General features: G+C 40.4%; 1 protein-coding gene across 6 annotated transcripts in view; it reads left to right on the forward strand.

Annotated features, from left to right (window-relative positions):
- CENPI (centromere protein I) overlaps positions 1 to 20,684 on the forward strand; it is a 71,132-nt gene that overhangs the window by 22,002 nt on the left and 28,446 nt on the right. For 4 of the 6 annotated variants that reach the window (XR_010119711.1, XR_010119710.1, XM_063635079.1 and 1 more), the window contains 9 exons: positions 2,051 to 2,099; positions 2,683 to 2,729; positions 9,030 to 9,119; positions 9,459 to 9,587; positions 9,819 to 9,986; positions 11,052 to 11,172; positions 12,318 to 12,409; positions 15,151 to 15,268; positions 15,354 to 15,418. Coding sequence is in view for 4 of the 6 variants with exons in the window: in XM_063635079.1 (XP_063491149.1) it covers positions 2,051 to 2,099; positions 2,683 to 2,729; positions 9,030 to 9,119; positions 9,459 to 9,587; positions 9,819 to 9,986; positions 11,052 to 11,172; positions 12,318 to 12,409; positions 15,151 to 15,268; positions 15,354 to 15,418 (879 nt within the window). In the remaining 2 variants the exon portion in view is untranslated. The remainder of the gene's footprint in view (positions 1 to 2,050; positions 2,100 to 2,682; positions 2,730 to 9,029; positions 9,120 to 9,458; positions 9,588 to 9,818; positions 9,987 to 11,051; positions 11,173 to 12,317; positions 12,410 to 15,150; positions 15,269 to 15,353; positions 15,419 to 20,684) is intronic. The other 2 variants (XM_063635080.1, XM_063635081.1) reach the window with 1 other exon arrangement.

The raw sequence follows: 20,684 nt of genomic DNA on the forward strand, positions 1-20,684 counted from the left end.
ATCGTCTCTCTCTTACCTTTGACATCTCTCTTAACCTCATATTGTTTCTGTTCATAAACTGACCAAATTGCAATACAAATGAATTCTGTGTTTAAACATACTTTGTAAAGAATAGGAAATAAGAAGATATGCTTTCTCCTTTCTTCTAACAGCTCAATAGACTGAGTTCTTCCAGTCAGAGACTGAGCCTTTTATAACCCAAGTACTTATTAAAGTACTTGCCATTGAAATGGCAAAAACTGCAATTACTTTTGCACCAACCTAAATATTTGCCAGAAAGGCAACTGTAAAATGATTAAAATATATGAGTTTTTCCTTTCTAGATGTGATTAAAAGAGAATGTCAGATTTCCTATAATGCTGGAGTCTAGGGCAAGTGATTGTGTAACACTCATTTCATATTCAACATGATAGTGTTGCTAATAGTTCATATCCTTAAGCATATGAGGTAACACATTTTTTATACTGAAAATTGCTATTCTCTGTGTAGTATATGGCAGATGTGGTCACAACATGTATTCTTTCTTTTAAAAAAAGATTCCGGCCAGGTGTGGTGGCTCACACCTGTAATCCCAGCACTTTGGGAGGCCAAGGCGGGCAGATCACCTGAGGTCGGGAGTTCGAGACCACCCTGAACAACATGGAGAAACCCTGTCTCTACTAAAAATACAAAATTAGCGGGCGTGGTGGTGCATGCCTGTAATCTCAGCTACTTGGGAGGCTGAGGTAGGAGAATCGCTTGAACCCAGGAGGCGGAGGTTGCAGTGAGCCAAGATCATGCCATTGTGCTCCAGCCTGGGCAACAAGAGTGAAACTCCGTCTCAAAAAAAAAAAAAAAAATTCCATATCTAAATTCATGCTTCTTAAAAGTATGTTTAGATTCTTTCTCAAACCATTTCTAAGTACAGAAGAGGCAATATGGAATATGCTGTAGTTTAGACTTTAAAGTTTAGAGTCATGACTACAAAAATACAAATTTGTTTAAAGAAAATCTTTGCTCTTGTTGCTTTCTCTAGTACGATTAAATACTTTATTTTTTTCACTTTCCTATTATTTAGAGAAGGTGTTGGCAAACTTTTTCTTAAAGGGATGGGTAGTAAATATTCTGAGCATGAAGGCCATATTGTCTCTGTCACAACTATTCAACTCTGCTGGTGTGGTATGCAAGCAGCTATAGACAATAAATAAATGAATGATGTGGCTGTGTCCCAATAAAACTTTATTTACAAAAACGGGTAGACCATAGTTTCCTGACCCCTGATCTAGAGTAAGACCTCAACAGATGGACACTGAAAATGAAATGGTAGAAGGGAATCAGTCATACAATAATTTAATTAGCAAATTGAGTGCATACTATTTGCCAAACTGAAGACTAAGCTGTTAACTAAATTCTTGTATATATACTGACTGGAATATGAAGCATCATTGAAAATGATAATTTTGAAGACTAAACAACGTGGGAAAATGGTTTTAAATAGGAAATCAGGATAAAAGTTTCAAGTTTATGTCTTAATAAGTATGGGCCAGGTGCAGTGGCTCATGCCTGTAATCCTAGTACTTTAGGAGGCTGAGTCAGGAGGATCACTTGAGGCCAGGAGTTAGAGACCAGCCTGGGCAACATAGTGAGACCTTGTCTCCACCAACTCACAATACACATACGTAAAAATATTGAAAGGAATAACAAAAATTCATGCATTCCTTTCAATATTTGTATGAATTTAGTAACTAAATACATACATACAAATATTGAAAGGAATACATTAATTTTTGTTAGGTGGAAGGATGATAGATAATTCTGTTTTTCAAATTGTCTGCAATATCTTTACATTCCAAAAATAACTAAAAAGTGACCTAATGGAATGCTGATTAAAACTATTGTTTTTTTTATCACTATACAGTAGGAAAAAGAGACTCTTTGTAAAATTATTGTTCAGTGAAGTCCTGAAGGTTTTTTACTTAATCAGCATAAGATTGACATTTGAGGAAAATGTGTTGCCCCTCTGTTCAAGACATATTATCATTCCTCTTAATTTTTTTTTATGTTTTAACAGTGCCCTTATGTTTGCCATTTGTTATATTTACTTACCAAAAAAGAGAATGGTGAGTATTTTCATTACAGTTGTATTACACTTTGTGGAATTAGCATTTGTATTGGCCTTTATAAAGTTAAAATAACTATTAGCATTAGTTATATGACAGAAGTCGTTTTGTGGAAATTGCTTTTTAGTACTTTAAGAGCATCTGCTTAATGGCTTAACTGAACAGGGTATTTATTTTCTTGATATGTTACAAGAAGAAACTGTAAGGGCCGGGCACGGTGGCTCACGCTTGTAATCCCAGCACTTTGGGAGGCCGAGGCGGGCGGATCACGAGGTCAGGAGATCGAGACCACGGTGAAACCCCGTCTCTACTAAAAATACAAAAAATTAGCCGGGCGTGGTGGCGGGTGCCTGTAGTCCCAGCTACTCGGAGAGGCTGAGGCAGGAGAATGGCGTGAACCCGGGAGGCGGAGCTTGCAGTGAGCCGAGATTGCGCCACTGCACTCCAGCCTGCACGACAGAGCGAGACTCCGTCTCAAAAAAAAAAAAAGAAGAAACTATGAATTGCATGGTGGTTAAATATAACCAATTTCTTTTTATTCTGAATCCAAATGCATAGTACCTTTTTCCTTTATGTTTTCTAGTCAAACCATTTCGTGTGAGAAAACTGCTTGATCTTCAGGCCAAAATGGTGAGTACCGAAAAGACCTAAGTCCTGCCAATGTACTATGTGCCAGGTACTGAGCCAGGCATTGGGAATACAAAATCAAATAACTCTTGATCTTTTTTTTTTTTTTTTTGAGACAGAATCTCACTCTGTTGTCCAGACTGGAGTGCAGTGGCACGATCTTGGCTCAGTGCAACCTCTGCCTCCCAGGTTCAAGCGATTCTCCTGCCTTACCCTCCCAAGTAGCTGGGATTATAGGCACGCGTCACCACACCCGGCTAACTTTTGTATTTTTTGGTAGAGACAGGGTTTCAGCATGTTGGCCAGGCTGGGCTGGAACTCCTGGCCTCAGTGATCCACCTGCCTCGGCCTCCCAAGGTTCTGGGATTACAGGCGTAAGCCACCGCTCCTGGCCTATAACTCATTATCTTTAAGGAACTTATTTTCTGGGGAGCTCAGTGAACAAAACGAAAAATCAGAATCAGACTTGGGGTCAAGGAGAAGTGGTGATGCTTGAGAGAATTATTTTATTTTATTTTTACTTTGTAGATGGAGTTTCACTCTTTTTGCCCAGGCTGGAGTGCGGTGGGGTGTAAGCTCAGCTCACTGCAACCTCCGCCTCCTGGGTTCAAGCAATTCTCCTGCCTAAGCCTCCTGAGTAGCTGGGATTTTTGCCCAGGCTGGAGTGCGGTGGGGTGTAAGCTCAGCTCACTGCAACCTCCGCCTCCTGGGTTCAAGCAATTCTCCTGCCTAAGCCTCCTGAGTAGCTGGGATTACAGGTGCCCGCCACCATGCCCAGCTAATTTTTTGTATTTTTAGTAGAGACGGGGTTTCATGTTGGCCAGGCTGGTCTCGAACTCTTGACCTCAGGTGATCCGCCTGCCTCGGCTTCCCAAAGTGCAGGGATTACAGGCGTGAACCACTGCACCCAGCCTGCTTGAGAGAATTTTTAAGGGATGAATAGGATTTAAGTAGGCAAAGAAGGGAGAGAAGGGCATTCCTCCCAGAGGTAACAGCATGAGCAAAGACATGGAGATGTCAAACAACAAACATTGTTTAGGGAGCTGGGTTGGTATGGCTGGAACAGTAAGTGTTAGGGAGTGGTCATAAATGAATTTATATTTTGTATGGATGTGATCTAGGAAAGATTTTTTTTTTTTTTTGAGATGGAGTTTCGCTCTGTTGCCTAGGCTGGAGTGCAGTGGTGCGATCTCAGCTCACTGCAACCTCTGCCTCCCAGGTTCAAGCAATTCTCCTGCCTCAGCCTCCCGAGTAGCTGGGACTACAGGCGCACACCACCACACCAGGCTAATTTTTATATTTTTAGTAGAGATGGTGGTCTCATCATGTTGGCCAGGCTGGTCTTGAACTCCTGACCTCAGGTTATCCATCTGCCTTGGCCTCCCAAAGTGCTGGGATTATAGATGTGAGCTGCTGAGTCTGGCCCAGGAAAGCATTTTAAGACATTATCTTGGCTGGGCACGGTGGCTCACGCCTGTAATCCCAGCACTTTGGGAGGCCGAGGCGGGCAGATCACGAGGTCAGGAGATCGAGACCATCCTGGCTAACACGGTGAAACCCCGTCTCTACTAAAAATACAAAAAAAATTAGCCGGGCGAGGTGGTGGGCGCCTGTAGTCCCAGCTACTCAGGAGGCTGAGGCAGGAGAATGGCGTGAACCCCGGGGGGCGGAGCCTGCAGTGAGCCGAGATCGTGCCACTGCACTCCAGCCTGGGCGACAGTGAGACTCCATCTCAAAAAAAAAAAAAAAAAGACATTATCTTCTGGATGCTTAAACTTCAGTATATTCTCTGACTGTTATCTCTGGTCCTTACAGCTCTCTGTATTGTTATTTCCACTTTACCTGCCAGGTAACAGAAGTCTGTGAAGCTTTGGATATGAAACAATAGGAAGTAATAGTGGTCATGCCTAACTGGAGCTTTCATGGCCTACCTATAGGCATTTATTGAATGAAAGACGCAAACACAGAACACATTTGTGATTCTCCAATGTGAGGTCTCCTCTTAGTGCAGTTCAATGATTATTCTTTTTTTGTAGCCTTCTGTTTTAGTTCCATGGGTACAATTATTTTTTCTTAGTTCTCTGAAGATATTAATGGTAATGTTTTTGTCCAATTTGAATTTTATTTCACATTAATAGAAATTATGAAAAAGTGTACCTTTTCCCATGTTACAGCAAAACATTTCAATGGAATAAGACAATTCTTACCATAATAAAAGATCTTAGTACCCAGGTGCAGTGGCTCACACCTGTAATCCCAGCACTTTGGAAGGCCGAGGCAGGCAGATCACAAGGTCAGGAGTTTGAGACCATCTTGGCCAACATGGTGAAACCCTGTCTCTACTAAAATTACAAAAAATAGCTGGGCGTGATGGTGGGCACCTGTAATCCCAGCTACTTGGGAGGCTGAGGCAGGAGAATTGTTTGAAACCGGGAGGCAGAGGTTGCAGTGAGCTGAGATCACGCCAGCCTGGGCGACAGGGCAAGACTGTCTCCAAAAAAAAAAAGATCTTGCTGATTTGTTTTGTATTAGCTGAAACACAGTGTATGTTCAAGTTAAAAAATGATTTATGAGATGATTGTCTAAAAATTTATAACAGAGACACTAAATGTCTGGTTTCATTACTACCACTCTATATAGTACATCACTAAATTATTCCATTGTCAATAAGTACCCATTTATAAAGATGCATACATAACATTGTTTTGATTAGCTGAATTTTGATGAATTTGGGTAAGTCCAACAATATCAAACCAAGAAGGCATAGCCATGTTCATATGTAACCTAACATGCATGATAGTAACAGGCATAGTCAACATATGTGAGGAAATACATTGGATGTGTGAATTTCTGATACCTGCAAAGGCATATATCCCGTCTGTCCCCATCCATGCCCCATAGCTCCCAATCTGTGAAGGAAACAAAACCACAAAAATTGTATTTCTGGTGGCAGGCATGAATAGTAGGAAGTGGGGCATTTTCCTACATACACTAGGCCCTGTGCAGAGCAATCTTTAGAACCAGAAGGGGGATTTGGTCTCATCCTAAGGGTTGGTTCTCCCTCTACCGGGCATGAGCCTGTGTGTATGCACTTTGGGCTGTGATTTTTTTCTGTTTCAAGCTTTGTCTCTGTTTCCTCATAGTTTCTGTTTTTAGATTGTTTGGTCTTTCGTGGTACTTTTTAAATTTAAATTTTATTTTAATTTTTTTTAGAGATGGGGTCTCACTTTGTCACCCAGGCTGGAGTGCAGTGGCATGATCATGGCTCACTGCTACCGTGAATTCCTGGGCTCAAGCGATCCTCCCTCCTCGGCCTCTAGAGTAGCTGGGACTACAGGCATGCACCACCAGGCCTGGCTGATTTTTAAATTTTTTGTAGAGACAGGGTCTCTCTGTGTCACCCATGCTGGTCTCAAACTCTTGGGCTCAAGCAATCCTCCCGCCTTGGTCTCCCAAAGTGCTGGGATTACAGGTGTGAGCCACTGCTCACCAATGCTTGGTAAAGCTTATTTGTTCATATTTAAAAGTAAAACAGTAACATGATGATTGGAAACTTGTGTGTATGAGCAGGACTTGTTCATTGTAGGATCTTGATGTTTTGTTGAGGATCCTCCCAGATGACTATGTTAATATTCTCAAAACAGAATTCTCCTGTTTCTTGTCTTATGGGGTTGCACGGTTGTACATAGAGAATCAAGTGTGTGTGTGTGTGTGTGTGTGTGTGTGTGTGTGTGTGTGTATTTATAATATTATAGGGAATTGGCTCATTTGATTATGGTGGCTGGTAAGTCCAAAATCTACAGGATGGGCCAGCAGGATGGAGACCCAGGAGAGCCGATGTTCCTGTTTGAGTTAAGTGGCAGTCTACTGTAGAACCAGAAAGAACTGCTGTTGCAAATAAAGTCTGAAGGCAGTCTGTTGGACATTTTCTTCTTCTTCTGGGACCTCTTCTATTCAGGCCATCAACTGATTGGATGAGACCTATCCACATTGCGGAGGGCAGTCAATTTGCTTTACTCAAAGTCTACTGATTTAAATGTTAATCATATCTAAAAAACCCTCACAGAAACACCCAAAATAATGTTTCTCCAAATATCTGGGCAGCCTGTGGACCAGCCAAATCAACACTTAAAATTAACCATCTGATATAGTTTGGCTGTGTCTCCACCCAAATCTCATCTTGAATTATAATTCCCATAATCCCCACATGTCGTAGGAGGGACCCAATGGGAGGTAATTGAATCATGGGGGCGGTTTCCCCCATGCTATTCTTGTGATAGTGAGTGAGTTCTCACGAGATCTGATGGTTTTATAAGGGGCTTCCCCTTCGCCTGGCTCTAATTCTTTTCCCTCCTACCATCATGTGAAGAAGGATGTGTTTACTTCCCCTTCCACCATGTTTGTAAGTTTCCTGAGGCCACCCTAGCCACGCGGAACTGTGAGTCAGTTAAACCTCTTTCCTTTATAAATGACCCAGTCTTGGGCAGTTCTTTATAGCAGTGTTAGAGTGGGCTAATACATCATCACAGGGTGTAAACCTGGCTACTGGCACTCTGAGACCTGAGCACTAGAAAGGGTTGAGAAATGGTTTTGGTATCCTCCCTTGGCTGTGCCTGGTATCCGAGTCCAGCTTCATTTTCAGAGTAAAGCCCTAATGTTTTGCCAGTATGGTGAAGGAATTTGGGGTTCTAACTGCTTCTTATGTAGCCTTTCATGCAATACTCCTGTTTTCTGTCCCTCTTGCATCCCCACTTTTTAGAGATAATCTGGTCCCTCAACTCGTGATCCTTTCTGGGAGTTGTCAAGCATGAATCTGATTTTTTTGAGGCTTTTTCTGTTGATACCTTAGATTTCATTTTATCTATTCTGCTGACTTGGTTACTATTTGACCATCTTCATTCTAGGTTCCAAAATCTTATTTAGATTTCTCACATGCTGTTGTCTCCTCTCTTGTTGTCTTTGAACTTGTGCTTTGCTTTATCCTTTTTCATTCTTCTTTTATTTATTTATTGGAGATGGAGTCTCACTCCGTCACCTAGGCTGGAGTGCAGTGACGCGATCTCAGCTCACTGCTACCTCTGCCTCCCAGGTTCAAGCCATTCTCCTGCCTCAGCTTCCTGAGTAGCTGGGACTGCAGGTGTGCACCATCACAGCCGACCTAATTTTTGTATTTTTACTAGAGATGGGGTTTCACCATGTTGGCCAGGCTGGTCTCAAACTTCTGACCTCAAGTGATACACCCACTTCGGCCTTCCAAAGTGCTGGGATTACAGGCATGAGCTACCGTGCCCAGCCACCTTTTTCATTCTTTTACTGTCTTTTAAATGGGGCTTTGGGAGAACCCAGAATTAATCATATGTTCAATATGCCATTTTTAACTGGAAATCTCCCCCTTCCCTTTTTTAGTATTAACTTTTTAACAGAAAAGATAGTTTTAATTAACTAGACTGTAAGTTCTAAAGGCCTCAGCACAACTAAGTATTCTCTAAAAAGCATTCTAGCTCAAAACAAACACTCTGATACTCATTAATAATGGGTGTACAGAGGTTAGGAGATATTTTCAACATAGATAAACTGGGTCATTTTGGTTTTGTTTTAATAAATTTAATTTCGAGAAGCTGTTATAAAATGGAAATATTGTATTTCTAAGCCTCATTTGCTGCCTTACTTTGTACAGTATTCGATTCAATACAATTTTAGTATAATAAAACAATTTGATTACTTACTTAGAATTCATTTTAGTGGTATGTTTTCTCTGGATAGCCGGATATATAAAACAGGTATCTAGCAGTAATCACGTCTTTCATTGTGAAATTAGTGCTTTTGTTAAGACTTGTTTCAGTTATATCAAAGCTGCTTGATTATGGCATACCAATTGTAATTTCCTAGATAATTTTCCAAGAATTATAATAATCAGGTATTAGCTTCTCTTTTGGTCCTATCTCCTTGAGGTCTAAATCAAGGATGAGTAAACTTTGAGTCCTGAGTATGCAACCAGTGAGAATAAGCTATGCTATGCTAGTATGACTGGTCAGCCTAAGGTATAAGAAGAGAAGAGAAAAATACAAGGAAGAAGTAAAGTTGGAAAAGGTCGTAAGAGAGAAGATCACAGTTTGGAGAGGGTTGTTTTATGGTGGTTGACTTAAATGTCTGGTTACTCATTCCTTGATTTTTTGTAGCATCTTCCTATAGCTATATCTCAGCGAAATTGTGGTCTGAATATACTTTCTTCCTTATTGGTATTTGTTTCCTCAGTTTCTTAATAGCCACAGAATTGAAAATGGAAAACTTATTTTATTTCAGGGAATGCAGCCTCATCTCCAGGCTTTGTTGTCACTGTATAAGTTCTTTGCTCCTGCTCTGATTTCAGTATCTTTGCCTGTAAGGAAGAAGGTAAGGGATTAAGGAGAGAGAAATCATATTGAGATTGAAATATGTTATTTTTGGTAAAGTTAATTTACAGATTTCAAGTAAAATGTTTACAGCCTACTGTTTTACAATCTAGTATTGTGGTACTGTTTTGGGAAAGTTTTTTTTTAGGGATTGGTACTTCATGTTGATCCCATTTGGTATATTTAATAGATTACTAATCAGAAAAAAAAATACTTTAAGTGCATTTGTATGGGTGTAAAGGATTTCATAATATATTTTCAATTAATGAGGCATTTTAGACTTTATGTTGCTTCAGTTTATGGGTACCTACTCTCTTGTACTTTATATCCAAATTTATAGATATATTTTAAGAATTCAGAGAATCTATGGAAGACGGCTCTGCTTGCCGTGAAGCAAAGAAACCGGGGACCTTCTCCAGAACCTCTGAAGTTGATGTTACGTCCAGCTAATGTTCGTCCTCTAAAAAGAGTAAGTATCTAAAGCTCAAACAACTTGCATGGCTTTCTTTTATTAAATCCAAATAATAACCATTCAGATCTTAGAGGAGATTATAGATATTTAAGTATATGTCAGTTACCCAGGATTCTGTGTAAGCCATATTCAGATTCCTTTAATTGAAACACCTTAACAGCTGCTTTTATATTTATGGTTTGTAGTCTGTTTAGTCCATCGATAGATCGTTTTATTATCTTTCTTCAGAAGTGGAATTCTCTCTCAGTTATACCAGTGCTCAATTCCAGTAGCTACACTAAAGAATGTGGAAAAAAAGAGATGAGTCTTTCTGATTGTCTGAATAGAAGTGGATCATTTCCACTAGAACAACTTCAAAGCTTCCCCCAACTTTTACAGAACATCCATTGCTTAGAGGTATGTGACTGGACCATGTGCTTCTTTGCATTTTCTATTTGAATTTCATGGCCTTTGTTTTTTTTGTTTGTTTGTTTATTTTGTTTTTTTGAGATAGGGTCTTATCTGTCACCTAGGCAGTGGCGTGATCATGGCTCACTGCTGCCTTGAATTCCTGGGCTTATGTGATCCTCCCACCTCAACCTTCTAAGTAGCTGGGACTATAGATGTGCATCACCATGCCTGGCTAATTTTTAAAACAATTTATATCAGGCTGGGCATGGTGGCTCATGCCGGTAGTCCCAGCACTTTGGGAGGCCGAGGTGGGCGGATCACTTGAGGTCAGGAGTTCCAGACCAGCCTGGCCAAAATGGTGAAACCCCATGTCTATTAAAAAATACAAAAATTGGGCTGGGCGCGGTGGCTCACACCTGTAATCCCAGCACTTTGGGATATTGAGGCGGGCAGATCACCTGAGGTTGGGAGTTCAAGACCAGCCTGACCAACATGGAGAAACCCCACCTCTACTAAAAATCTAAATTTAGCTGGGCGTGGTGGTGCATGCCTGTAATCCCAGCCATGCGGGAGGCTGAGCGGGAGGCTGAACAGGAGAATCACTTGAACCCAGGAGGTGGAGGTTGCAGTGAGCCGAGATCGCGCCATTGCACTCCAGCCTGGGCAACAAGAGCGAAACTCCGTCTCAAAAAAAAAAAAAAAAATTAACCGGGCTTGGTGGTGCATGCCTGTGGTTCCAGCTACTCAGGAGGCTGAGGCATGAGAATCACTTGAACCTGGGAGGCAGAGGTTGCAGTCAGCTGAGATGGAGCAACTGCTCTCCAGCCTGGGTGACAGAGCGAGACTCCATCTCAAAACAAAACAGAAAAAAATTATTTTAAAAATATATTGCTCAGTGTGGCCTCAAACTCCTGGGCTCAAGTGATCCTCCTGCCTCGGCCTCCCAAAGTGTTGGGATTATAGGCATGAGCCACCATGCCCAGCCTATTTTTGTTATATGTTTTCTATATGACGATTCCCTTATCCACTTTTCAGATACTTAACTGTTGATCAGTTGTTCTGTCATTGCAGCTGCCTTCTCAGATGGGCTCAGTGCTAAACAACTCTCTGCTGCTTCACTATATTAACTGTGTCAGAGATGAGCCAGTCTTGCTGAGGTTTTATTACTGGTTGAGTCAAACATTACAAGAAGGTAAGAATTGAGTGAGGATGGACCAAGATAGTTAACAAATGGGTTTCTTTTATAAGGGTGCCAAATTCTAGACAACAGGAGCCTTCATATGCTGTAATTATGTCTGTGGTAATCTTATATTTAGAGCATGAATGTTTCTGTTGTAATTTTAAGGCAGTAAGAAGGTAGAGGGATTTTGTTAAGGAAACACTGCTGGATGGCCACCAAAACTCACTGGGTGGCTCCACTTTGATGACTATCACAATCCAAGGATTCTTCATCTTTTTGTATGTTCAGAAACTTGCTATTAGGGCCCCAGAATCATCCCGTTAATGGTAACGAAATTCAGAAGAGACAAATGTATAAGCCAGAATGTCAGCTTATTATAAAATTAATTATTTCTGGTAAGCAAAATGCTCATATCTGCCAACTAGAATATCCCCTCTGCTATCAGCATATATGGGAGCCAAATTTGTATTTAGAAGATTTCTTAATTATAGAATTAAAGGAAAGGGCAGTGAGAAGTCTTTCATCGAAGCCATAGTAAAGCCTGAGCATTTCATTCCTCCAATGGTGGGGGGCGGTGGGGAGGGGCGGGTATATTTCTCTAGAGATAATATTTCTTTTGACCAAATTTGAGTGCTTCTTTACTGGATACTGGATAAGCAACTCCTGATTCTTCTGTTGGTTAAAGTTGCTTTTAGTTGGTTCCAGGCCAATTCTCCTTCTTCTACTCTGAATCTTTTAAACAATATGATACAGTTTATTAGATTTACACGTACTAAGTTTGTATCACTCTTACATTATACTCAGCCTACTCTAATTGAAGTTTAGGGTATTCTAAAACTTTCAGTTCAGATGTTTATACTTTCTTGGATTGCTATGTGATATAAAGCTTATCATATTCATTATATGTGAATTCTCTCCATTTCTATAAGCTTTTCCCTATATTTACACTATAAGCTTTTCCTTATATTACCAAGTTGTTGAGGAATATCTCACTATCATCTCCATGTATCTGTTCCAGTCTACATCATGAGTTAGCTAGGATGTATGAGACTTACGGCTTTTTTACTTTGTCACTTGTCACTTTAGTGATAATTATGTTTTGTGCACTTTTTTATTGTGGTACAACTAGATGCTTATATTTAATGTTTCTGCTCTAGAATGTATTTGGTACAAGGTGAATAATTATGAACATGGAAAAGAATTTACCAACTTCCTGGATACTATCATCAGGGCAGAGTGCTTCTTACAAGTAAGATTTCACTTGCTTCTTCCACTCTCCACCACTCTTTACTAAAATTTATTTAGATATCCATTGAAAACCTTTTCTTTTTTTTTTTTTTTTTTTTTTTTTGAGACGGAGTCTCGCTCTGTCACCCAGGCTGGAGTGCAGTGGCGCGATCTCGGCTCACTGCAAGCTCCGCCTCCAGGTTCACGGCATTCTCCTGCCTCAGCCTCTCCGAGTAGCTGGGACTACAGGCGCCCGCCACCACGCCCGGCTAATTTTTTGTATTTTTAGTAGAGACGGAGTTTCACCGTGGTCTCGATCTCCTGACCTGGTGATCCGCCCGCCTCGGCCTCCCAAAGTGCTGGGATTACAAGCGTGAGCCACCGCGCCCAGCCTGAAAACCTTTTCTTGCCCAGCTGCGGTGGCTCACACCTGTAATCTCAGCACTTTGGAGGCCAAGGCAGCTGGATCACTTGAGCCCAGGAGTTCAAGACCAGCTTGGGCAACACAGCAAAACCCCATTTCTACAAAGAATACAAAAATTATCCAGGCATGGTGGCATGCATCTGTAGTCACAGCTACTCAGGAGGATGAGGTAGGAGGATCACTTGAGCTCAGGAGGTCAAGGCTGCAGTGAGCCATAATTGTGCCACTGCACTGCAGCCTGGGTTACAGAGTGAGATCCTGTCTCAAAAACAACAACAAAAAACCCTTTTTTTTAGTACCTGACATCTTTTGTAAATAATATTTGTTCAGTTTGAAGCTCATTATAGATAAAGCTGAGTTGGACTTTTATCTTTGCACTGTTAGATTTGAAGAAAGAATGTGTTATATTAGGCAAATAAAAGGGAAAAGCCTGTAATTCAAGAGAACAAACTGAAGATGTAATTAAATGTATTCAGTTAATTGAATTAGCCAGTAATGTAAATTTCATAGGGTCACTACTTATATTCTTATAATCAACAAACATTTTTTGAGCATCAAATATGTTCCAGCCAATGGACTATTTGGTTTGAGTAACCCTGAGTTGTATTTTAAGCTGCAGCTTAGGTATCAGCACCATCAAGAAGCCTTCACTTATTGCCCAGTGTGGGTTATCTCCTTGTTCTATGTGCTTCCTTGGCTCCTTGTGCTTACCTCTATCGTGACATTTTTAGCATCCATTTTTCCACACATGATGAGCTCCCGGCAGGCAGAAACCATGTCTAACTTTTCTTCATGTATAGATGTTCAACTTGATTGATAAATGTTTGTGGAATAATTCTTTGTTTTTTTTTTTTTTGAGACAAGGTCTTGCTCTGTTGCACAGGCTGGAGTGTACTGGCACAATCATGGCTTACTGCAGCCTTGACCTCCTGGGCTCAATTGATCCTCCCCGCTCAGTCTAGTTAGTAGCTAGGACTACAGGTGTGCACCACCACTCCTGGCTATTTTTTGTTTGTTTGTTTGTTTGTTTTTTGTATTTTTTTGTAAAAACAGGGATTTATCACGTTGCCCAGGCTGGTCTCAAACTCCTGGGCTTAAGCATTCCTTCTGCTTTGGCTTCCCAAAGTGCTGAGATTACAGGTGTGAGCCATCACACCCAGCCCAAGTTTTAGGGATTTGATGTGAAACCATTTAATTGGAAGCTGGGTGCAGAGATGGTAGTGAGGATAGCAATTTAGGTTGACATTTATGTTTCCTACTTGGGAGGGATGGCATTCCCTGAGAAAAGAAATATAGGAGGAGCAGGCTTGGAAGGAAAGATGTTTCACTTAAGAGATGCCTAGTGGGACATGAAAGCGGTCATATCCAGTGCGCAGTAAAATAATGAGTCTAGAGCTCAGGAATGAGATTTGGGCTAGAGATACAGATTTAGGACCCCTCATGTTAAAAGTGGTTTTAGCTATGATATGGATGAGATTGTCCAGAGAATTCATGTCATGAAAAGAAGGTCTTAGGATAGAGTCCTGGTGCATGTCACTGTGAAAAGGTTAGGTGACAACGGAAAAAAGGGAAGTCCCAGATCCTCACTCTGGTGGAAATATAAGCAACCTAGACATTTGAGCCTCTAAAGATGGAGCTGCTCAGAGTTGGGATTTGGTCTATGGCCTCTAATGAAATTCTAGCCCTATTATATAATATTGTATACATTTTATTGACTGTTCAAATTACTGCATGTACCCCAAGATAATAAATCTTATTTTAAAAAAAAATTCTATAACTTTTTTTTTTTTTTTTGAGACGGAGTCTCGCTCTGTCGCCCAGGCTGGAGTGCAGTGGCGCAATCTCGGCTCACTGCAAGCTCCGCCTTCCAGGTTCACGCCATTCTCCTGCCTCAGCCTCTCCGAGTAGCTGGGACTACAGGCGCCCGCCACCACGCCCGGCTAATTTTTTGTATTTTTGGTAGAGACGGGGTTTCACCGTGGTCTCGATCTCCTGACCTCGTGATCCGCCCGCCTCGGCCTCCCAAAGTGCTGGGATTACAAGCGTGAGCCACCGCGCCTGGCCAAAAAAATTCTATAACTTTTAATCTTCTTTCCAATTGATGAAGTTTTATGGTATTTGAGAACTGTATTGGTAAAGATGGTAATGTATGCAAATACTAATCATCTCATCCTTTTTCTGAGGAAGTCTGGCACCTAACCTAAGGCTTTTATTATATTCATGACAAAAAATTAGTCTAAGAGTGAAGCAACTATAGCACAAAATAAACTGGTTGTTTAGAGCATAATTTTATGACTGAAGAATTCCATATAAGGATTTACTATTCACTTGTGTTACAGGAGGGGTTTTATTCCTGTGAAGCATTCCTGTATAAGAGCCTTCCTCTCTGGGATGGCCTCTGTTGTCGGTCACAGTTCCTTCAGCTTGTGAGCTGGATTCCTTTTAATAGCTTCTCTGGTATGTATCATGAAAATTTGGAGTCATTTAATTCAATGTACTATGATTGAAAGGATTTTGAATAATCTTTTTTTTTTATTCCTAGAGGTGAAACCACTTCTTTTTGACCGTCTAGCACAGCTCTTCTTTACATCAACCATTTATTTCAAGGTAACAAAAACTTGTCTTGCTTAGATTCAATAGGGTGTATTATTCTATTGCTAGTGGTACACAATTCCAAACTGACATTACAGCAATGGTTTTATAACAGGATTTTCTTGGACCTGGGCTTTGAGGTACTGTATCACTCAACTCAAAGTTAATACATAGAATGTTCCTTTTTTAAGGCTGTGTTGCATACAGTTTTCCTGACCTGTTTCCACTTGTAGCAAATGACATAGTGAATGAACAAGTGGCAGATGCATATTAATAAAAACAAACAAACTGAGAAATACTTAGTTTGATTGTTGTGGTTTATATTTTTGTAGATACATTTATTCATTTCACAAATATTTTTTGAGCACCTACTATATACCCTTCTTGACACTGGGAATATAGTAGTGACCAAAGCAAACAAAACTCCCCATGACATTCATATTTTATATTTATACTAATAGTCGTTTTCTGCTAGTAAAATTGTTCCATCCTTATATATAATATGTTACTATTTTGGAGTGGTCTCCAAGAAGACCAGTATGGCTTCCAGAAGTTCTACCTGAATGAGTTTGAGAGCCACTTTCTTATAGAATGGTTATTCCTATTCTAAAAGAGGGGCAATTGAGTAATGTTTCTTTTATAACTTTTTTTTTTTTTTTTTTTTTACCTTAAATCACTTACTGTTGGCCACATTGACAGGAAACATGTTGTCCTGGTTAGCGTTTGTCATAATTGAATGGCACTTGATTAATTACCTATCACATTAACTTGGATTTGAGGTCTATTTATGCTAATTGTAACTTTTACATCCTGACCAATATCATCATTCACATGACATCCACACCAATTCTCCCAGCTAATAAATTTTCAGAGACTTCAGTTTGAATTTTTTTTTTTTTTTTGCAGTTCTCTCTCAATCTTCTAATTGGGTTATTCTTTGTTTCTTCTCTTATTCTTCCATGCTAAAGAGCTGTTTAAACGTTAGGCTGGACCATAGGAAATTGCCATTTTTTGTACGTCAGAGGTGGTTAATGATTGGCAGTTTGCCGTGGTTCAACCTAATATGCATATACACATTCATACACGTATATTTGAGAGTGAGACGGGTGGGGAGAGGAAGAAAGGGAACAGACAGCAGGCTAAAAACAGAACTCAGGGGAATGCACAGTATTTAATTCTCAGGCCAAGAAAGAGGACAGTCTGAAGGAATCTTAAGAAATTGCCAGAAGTATAAAAAATAACCAGGAGAATAATAGTTCCAAGGAAACAAAGGGAATACAGGTTATCAATAAAGAATGAAGGAATGATGTTGCCAAGTATCCCAGGAAGGTTCAGAAGGATATGGACAAGAAAAGTTTCTTTTAGAATTGATAATACAGAGGTTTTGGCTTCCTTTGTGAGTAGTTCCAGTGGAACAACTTCTAGTTGTTAAGGTGGAATATGGAAATATATTCAGGGGAGGTAGAAGTCAGATTGTGTGGGTTGAGGAGTGAGTGAAAAGTCAAGTCAAGACAGTGAGTATAGAATATGTTTCAAAATGTTTGACCAATAAAAAGTTGTAGAGAGAGCTATAGGGGGACTGGGAACCAGGGGAAGTTGTTTGTTTGTTTGTTTGTTTTGCCTCTAAAATGAGAGAAACATGAGTGTGTTTATAGATGGAGTTGAAGGAGCCAGTGGAGAAGAGGGAGAAGTTGAAAATGGAGAAAAGATTGGGAATAATTGATGGTACAGGGTTCCAGAAGAAATACGAAGGTATTGGGTTAAAACTAGGTAGTGAGATTTACTCGAATGGGTGGTTAGGAATTGGGAGACACCATTTATCCTCTAAGACTGGGGAGAGGATGCATGGATAGGTGGATATATAGATATATTTATAAAGTTAGAAGAAAGGGCAAGATATTAAAGTACTTTGTGCCTAAGAATGTTAAATTTCTCAAAATAAGAAGCATGATTTAGAGAATAGAATTAAGTAGGACACTCCAGGGGGGTGTTAGCTGCTTAGGACAGCTGGGGAGAAAAAAGAGCTGGTTAAAGACAAGTAAAAGGATTATTGAGCGTCATTAAGGGCCCAGCAGAAGTTGGCGATCATCAATTTGGAATGACGCCAATCTTTGCAGTTGTGTGTTTTCTTCCACTTAGATATTGGAGAAGAGAAAGCAAATTACGAGATTGAATCAGTTTGGGTTTTGCTGGTTGAATGGAGTACAAGAGAGTTGTGATCAGCTGTGTGCTCTAGTCTAGATAGGAAAATAAGGCCAGGAGAAGGCTGATAAACCTGAAAAAGGAGGTTAACAATTAAGGAATTGGCTGGGTGCAGTGGCTCATGCCTGTAATCCCAGCACTTTGGGAGGCTGAGATGGGCGGATCACTTGAGATCAGGAGTTCGAGACCAGCCTGACCAATGTGGTGAAACCCCATCTCTACTAAAAATACAAAAATTAGCTGGGCGTGGTGGTGCGTGCCTGTAATCCCAACTACTCAGGAGGCTGAGGCAGGAGAATCTCTTGAACCCGGGAGGTGGAGGTTGCAGTGAGCCAAGATTGCACCACTGCATTCCAGTCTGGGCAACAGAACAAGATTCCGTCTCAAAAAAAAAAAAAAATTTTTTTTTTAATTTAAAAAAGGAATTAAGGGATTGAATATCTCTGATGTTGAAAAATGAGTAGCTATAGTTGGAGTTGAGTCTGTGAGAAAGCTGGAATAGGAAGTTATAACAAAGAAGAAAATCATAGATTTTGGTGTGGTTCAATTCAGGTTATGATAGAATCTAGTGTGTGGCTGCGGGAGTGGGTAACTAAGGTGGAGTGAAGGTGAAGGTTATTTGATTCAAAGTCAAGGAACTGTGAAGCTGAAATGTTGGGGGGATCATTTGCATGGACACTGGTGTAACTGAGGTATTGATGGCAGGACATGATGCAGAGTTCTAAGGTCCTCAATGAATCTGGATAAGATTCCAAGTGATAGCAGAGATATGAGAAGATAAAAAAATAGAGGGTAATGTAGCTGGATAGTATGAACAAAGGAGAAAGGGTTTTTTACACAAGGAAGGAGGAATAATAGTTTGGAAATAGGGTTGAAGATACCTTTTGTGTTGTGTTCAGAAAAGCAAGGTATAGTCAGACTCATGAGAAAAACTGACTAGCGAAATGCAATCAAATATTTAGCCTAACAAATTCAGCTTTTAGCAGTAGTTTGACTAATGAGGTTCTTTCTGTAGCTCACAAATTATTTGTAAACAATCTTAAGGTAATTTTTTTCCATGGCACTTGATTAAGTAGAAGATCCATTTGATTTTTGTATATTATGGGTTTTTTTTTCTTAGATGGAGTCTCGCTCTGTCGCCTAGGCTGGAGTGCAGTGGCGTGATCTTGGCTTATTGCAACCTGTGCCTAGCGGGTTCAAGCGATTCTCTTGCCTCAGCCTCCCCAGTAGCTGGGATTACAGGCGCCCGCCACCATACTCGTCTAATGTTTTGTATTTTTTAGTAGAGACGGTTTCACCATGTTGGCCAGGCTGGTCACGAACTCCTGACCTCAGGTAATCCACCTGCCTTGGCCTACCAGAGTGCTGGGATTATAGGCATGAGCCACTGTGCCCGGCCTGTATATTATCTTTTAAATTAAATCTGATTTCCTTCTTAAAGTAGGATTTATTTCTGATTTTATATTTACCTTCTCAAAGAAGGGGCTTATATTCTGTTCCACATTAGCAGTGGGAAGCTTAGTATAGGGCACTGCTTACTTCTAGTTGTTAAGGTGGGATAGATATGGAAATATATTCAGAGGAAACAGTGTCCTGGTTTGGTGGCGAAGGAGAGCTAGGATATGATTAAGGTAAGAAGACAGAGAAAGCATATTTTGTAGAATATGAAGGTGTATGTTTAGGTTACCACAGAACAGAGGTTCTGGATACTGCAGTTGAGAGATTTGGAAAGGATAGGATCAATGAAAGAGGACAAGAAGCATAGAGACAAGGAAGAATAAGTGACTAAAGGGGCTTACATATTGGGAGGTGACTAAGGGTAACAGGAATGTGAAATATGGTAGAATTAGCTAAACATTAGTTTCCAAGGCCTGTAGTAACTAGTTATTGCCTTGTTATTGTATAGCTAGATTACCCAGCTTAGTCTAATAAATGAATAGTATTTTTAAAATCTATTAAAATATTTTCACATTTTCAGTGCATTTTGTTTGGGCCTGGTCAGTTATGCCTATCAGCAAATAACTTATTTTCACCAAAGAATTTTGCATGGGAATGGCCCCACAAATCCACACTAATGTTGTTATATTTGTTTTAGAGTGTTAATTTTTCAATATCTGTCCTTATTGATTTATCATTTTCCAGAGTTGCAAACATAGTGGACATAAATTAAAAAAATCAGAATACATAATTAACATTGCATAATAATTTTCATGTTTCCACATAGTCGTCATAATGTTGTTAATAGTGGCACTGTAGTCCTTAGTACCATAATTTATTTAGTAATTTATTATTATTTCTCGCTCTTTTTTAAGAGACAGGATCTTGTTCTGTTGCCCAGGCTGGAGCGCAGTGGCATGGTCATAGCTCACTGTAACCTTGAACTCCTGGGCTCAAGGGATTCTCCCACCTCAGCCTCCCAAGTAGCTGAGACTACAGGCCTGTGCCACCAAACCTGGCTAATTTTTTTTTTTTTTTTTTTTTTTTTTTTTTTTTTTTGAGACGGAGTCTTGCTCTGTCACCCAGGCTGGAGTGCAGTGGCGCGATCTCGGCTCACTGCAAGCTCCGCCTCCCGGGTTCACGCCATTCTCCTGCCTCAGCCTCTCCGAGTAGCTGGGACTACAGGCGCCCGCCACCACGCCCGGCTAATTTTTTTTTTTGTATTTTTGGTAGAGACGGGGTTTCACCATGGTCTCGATCTCCTGACCTCGTGATCCGCCCGCCTCGGCCTCCCAAAGTGCTGGGATTACAAGCGTGAGCCACCGCGCCCGGCCTAAACCTGGCTAATTTTTAAAGTTTTTGTAGAGACAAGGCCTCGCTATGTTGCCCAGGCTGGTCTCGAATTTCTGGCTTCAAATGATCCTTTCACCTCAGCCTCCCAAAATGTTGGGATTACAGGCATGAGCCACTATACCTGGCCTCTATTATTTATTTCTAATTTGTTTCTTTTGTCGGAATAGATAACAGTCTCAAGCATCTTCATGATATAGATTTTTTTCTTAAACTCTTCCCTTGGCATACATTTATAAGAGTGAGATAACTGGGTGAAAAGTAAGGTGCTGTTAATGGGATGTACACTGTA

This window comes from Symphalangus syndactylus, chromosome X (genome assembly GCF_028878055.3).
Source record: "Symphalangus syndactylus isolate Jambi chromosome X, NHGRI_mSymSyn1-v2.1_pri, whole genome shotgun sequence".
In the NCBI taxonomy this organism is placed as follows: Eukaryota; Metazoa; Chordata; class Mammalia; order Primates; family Hylobatidae; genus Symphalangus; species Symphalangus syndactylus.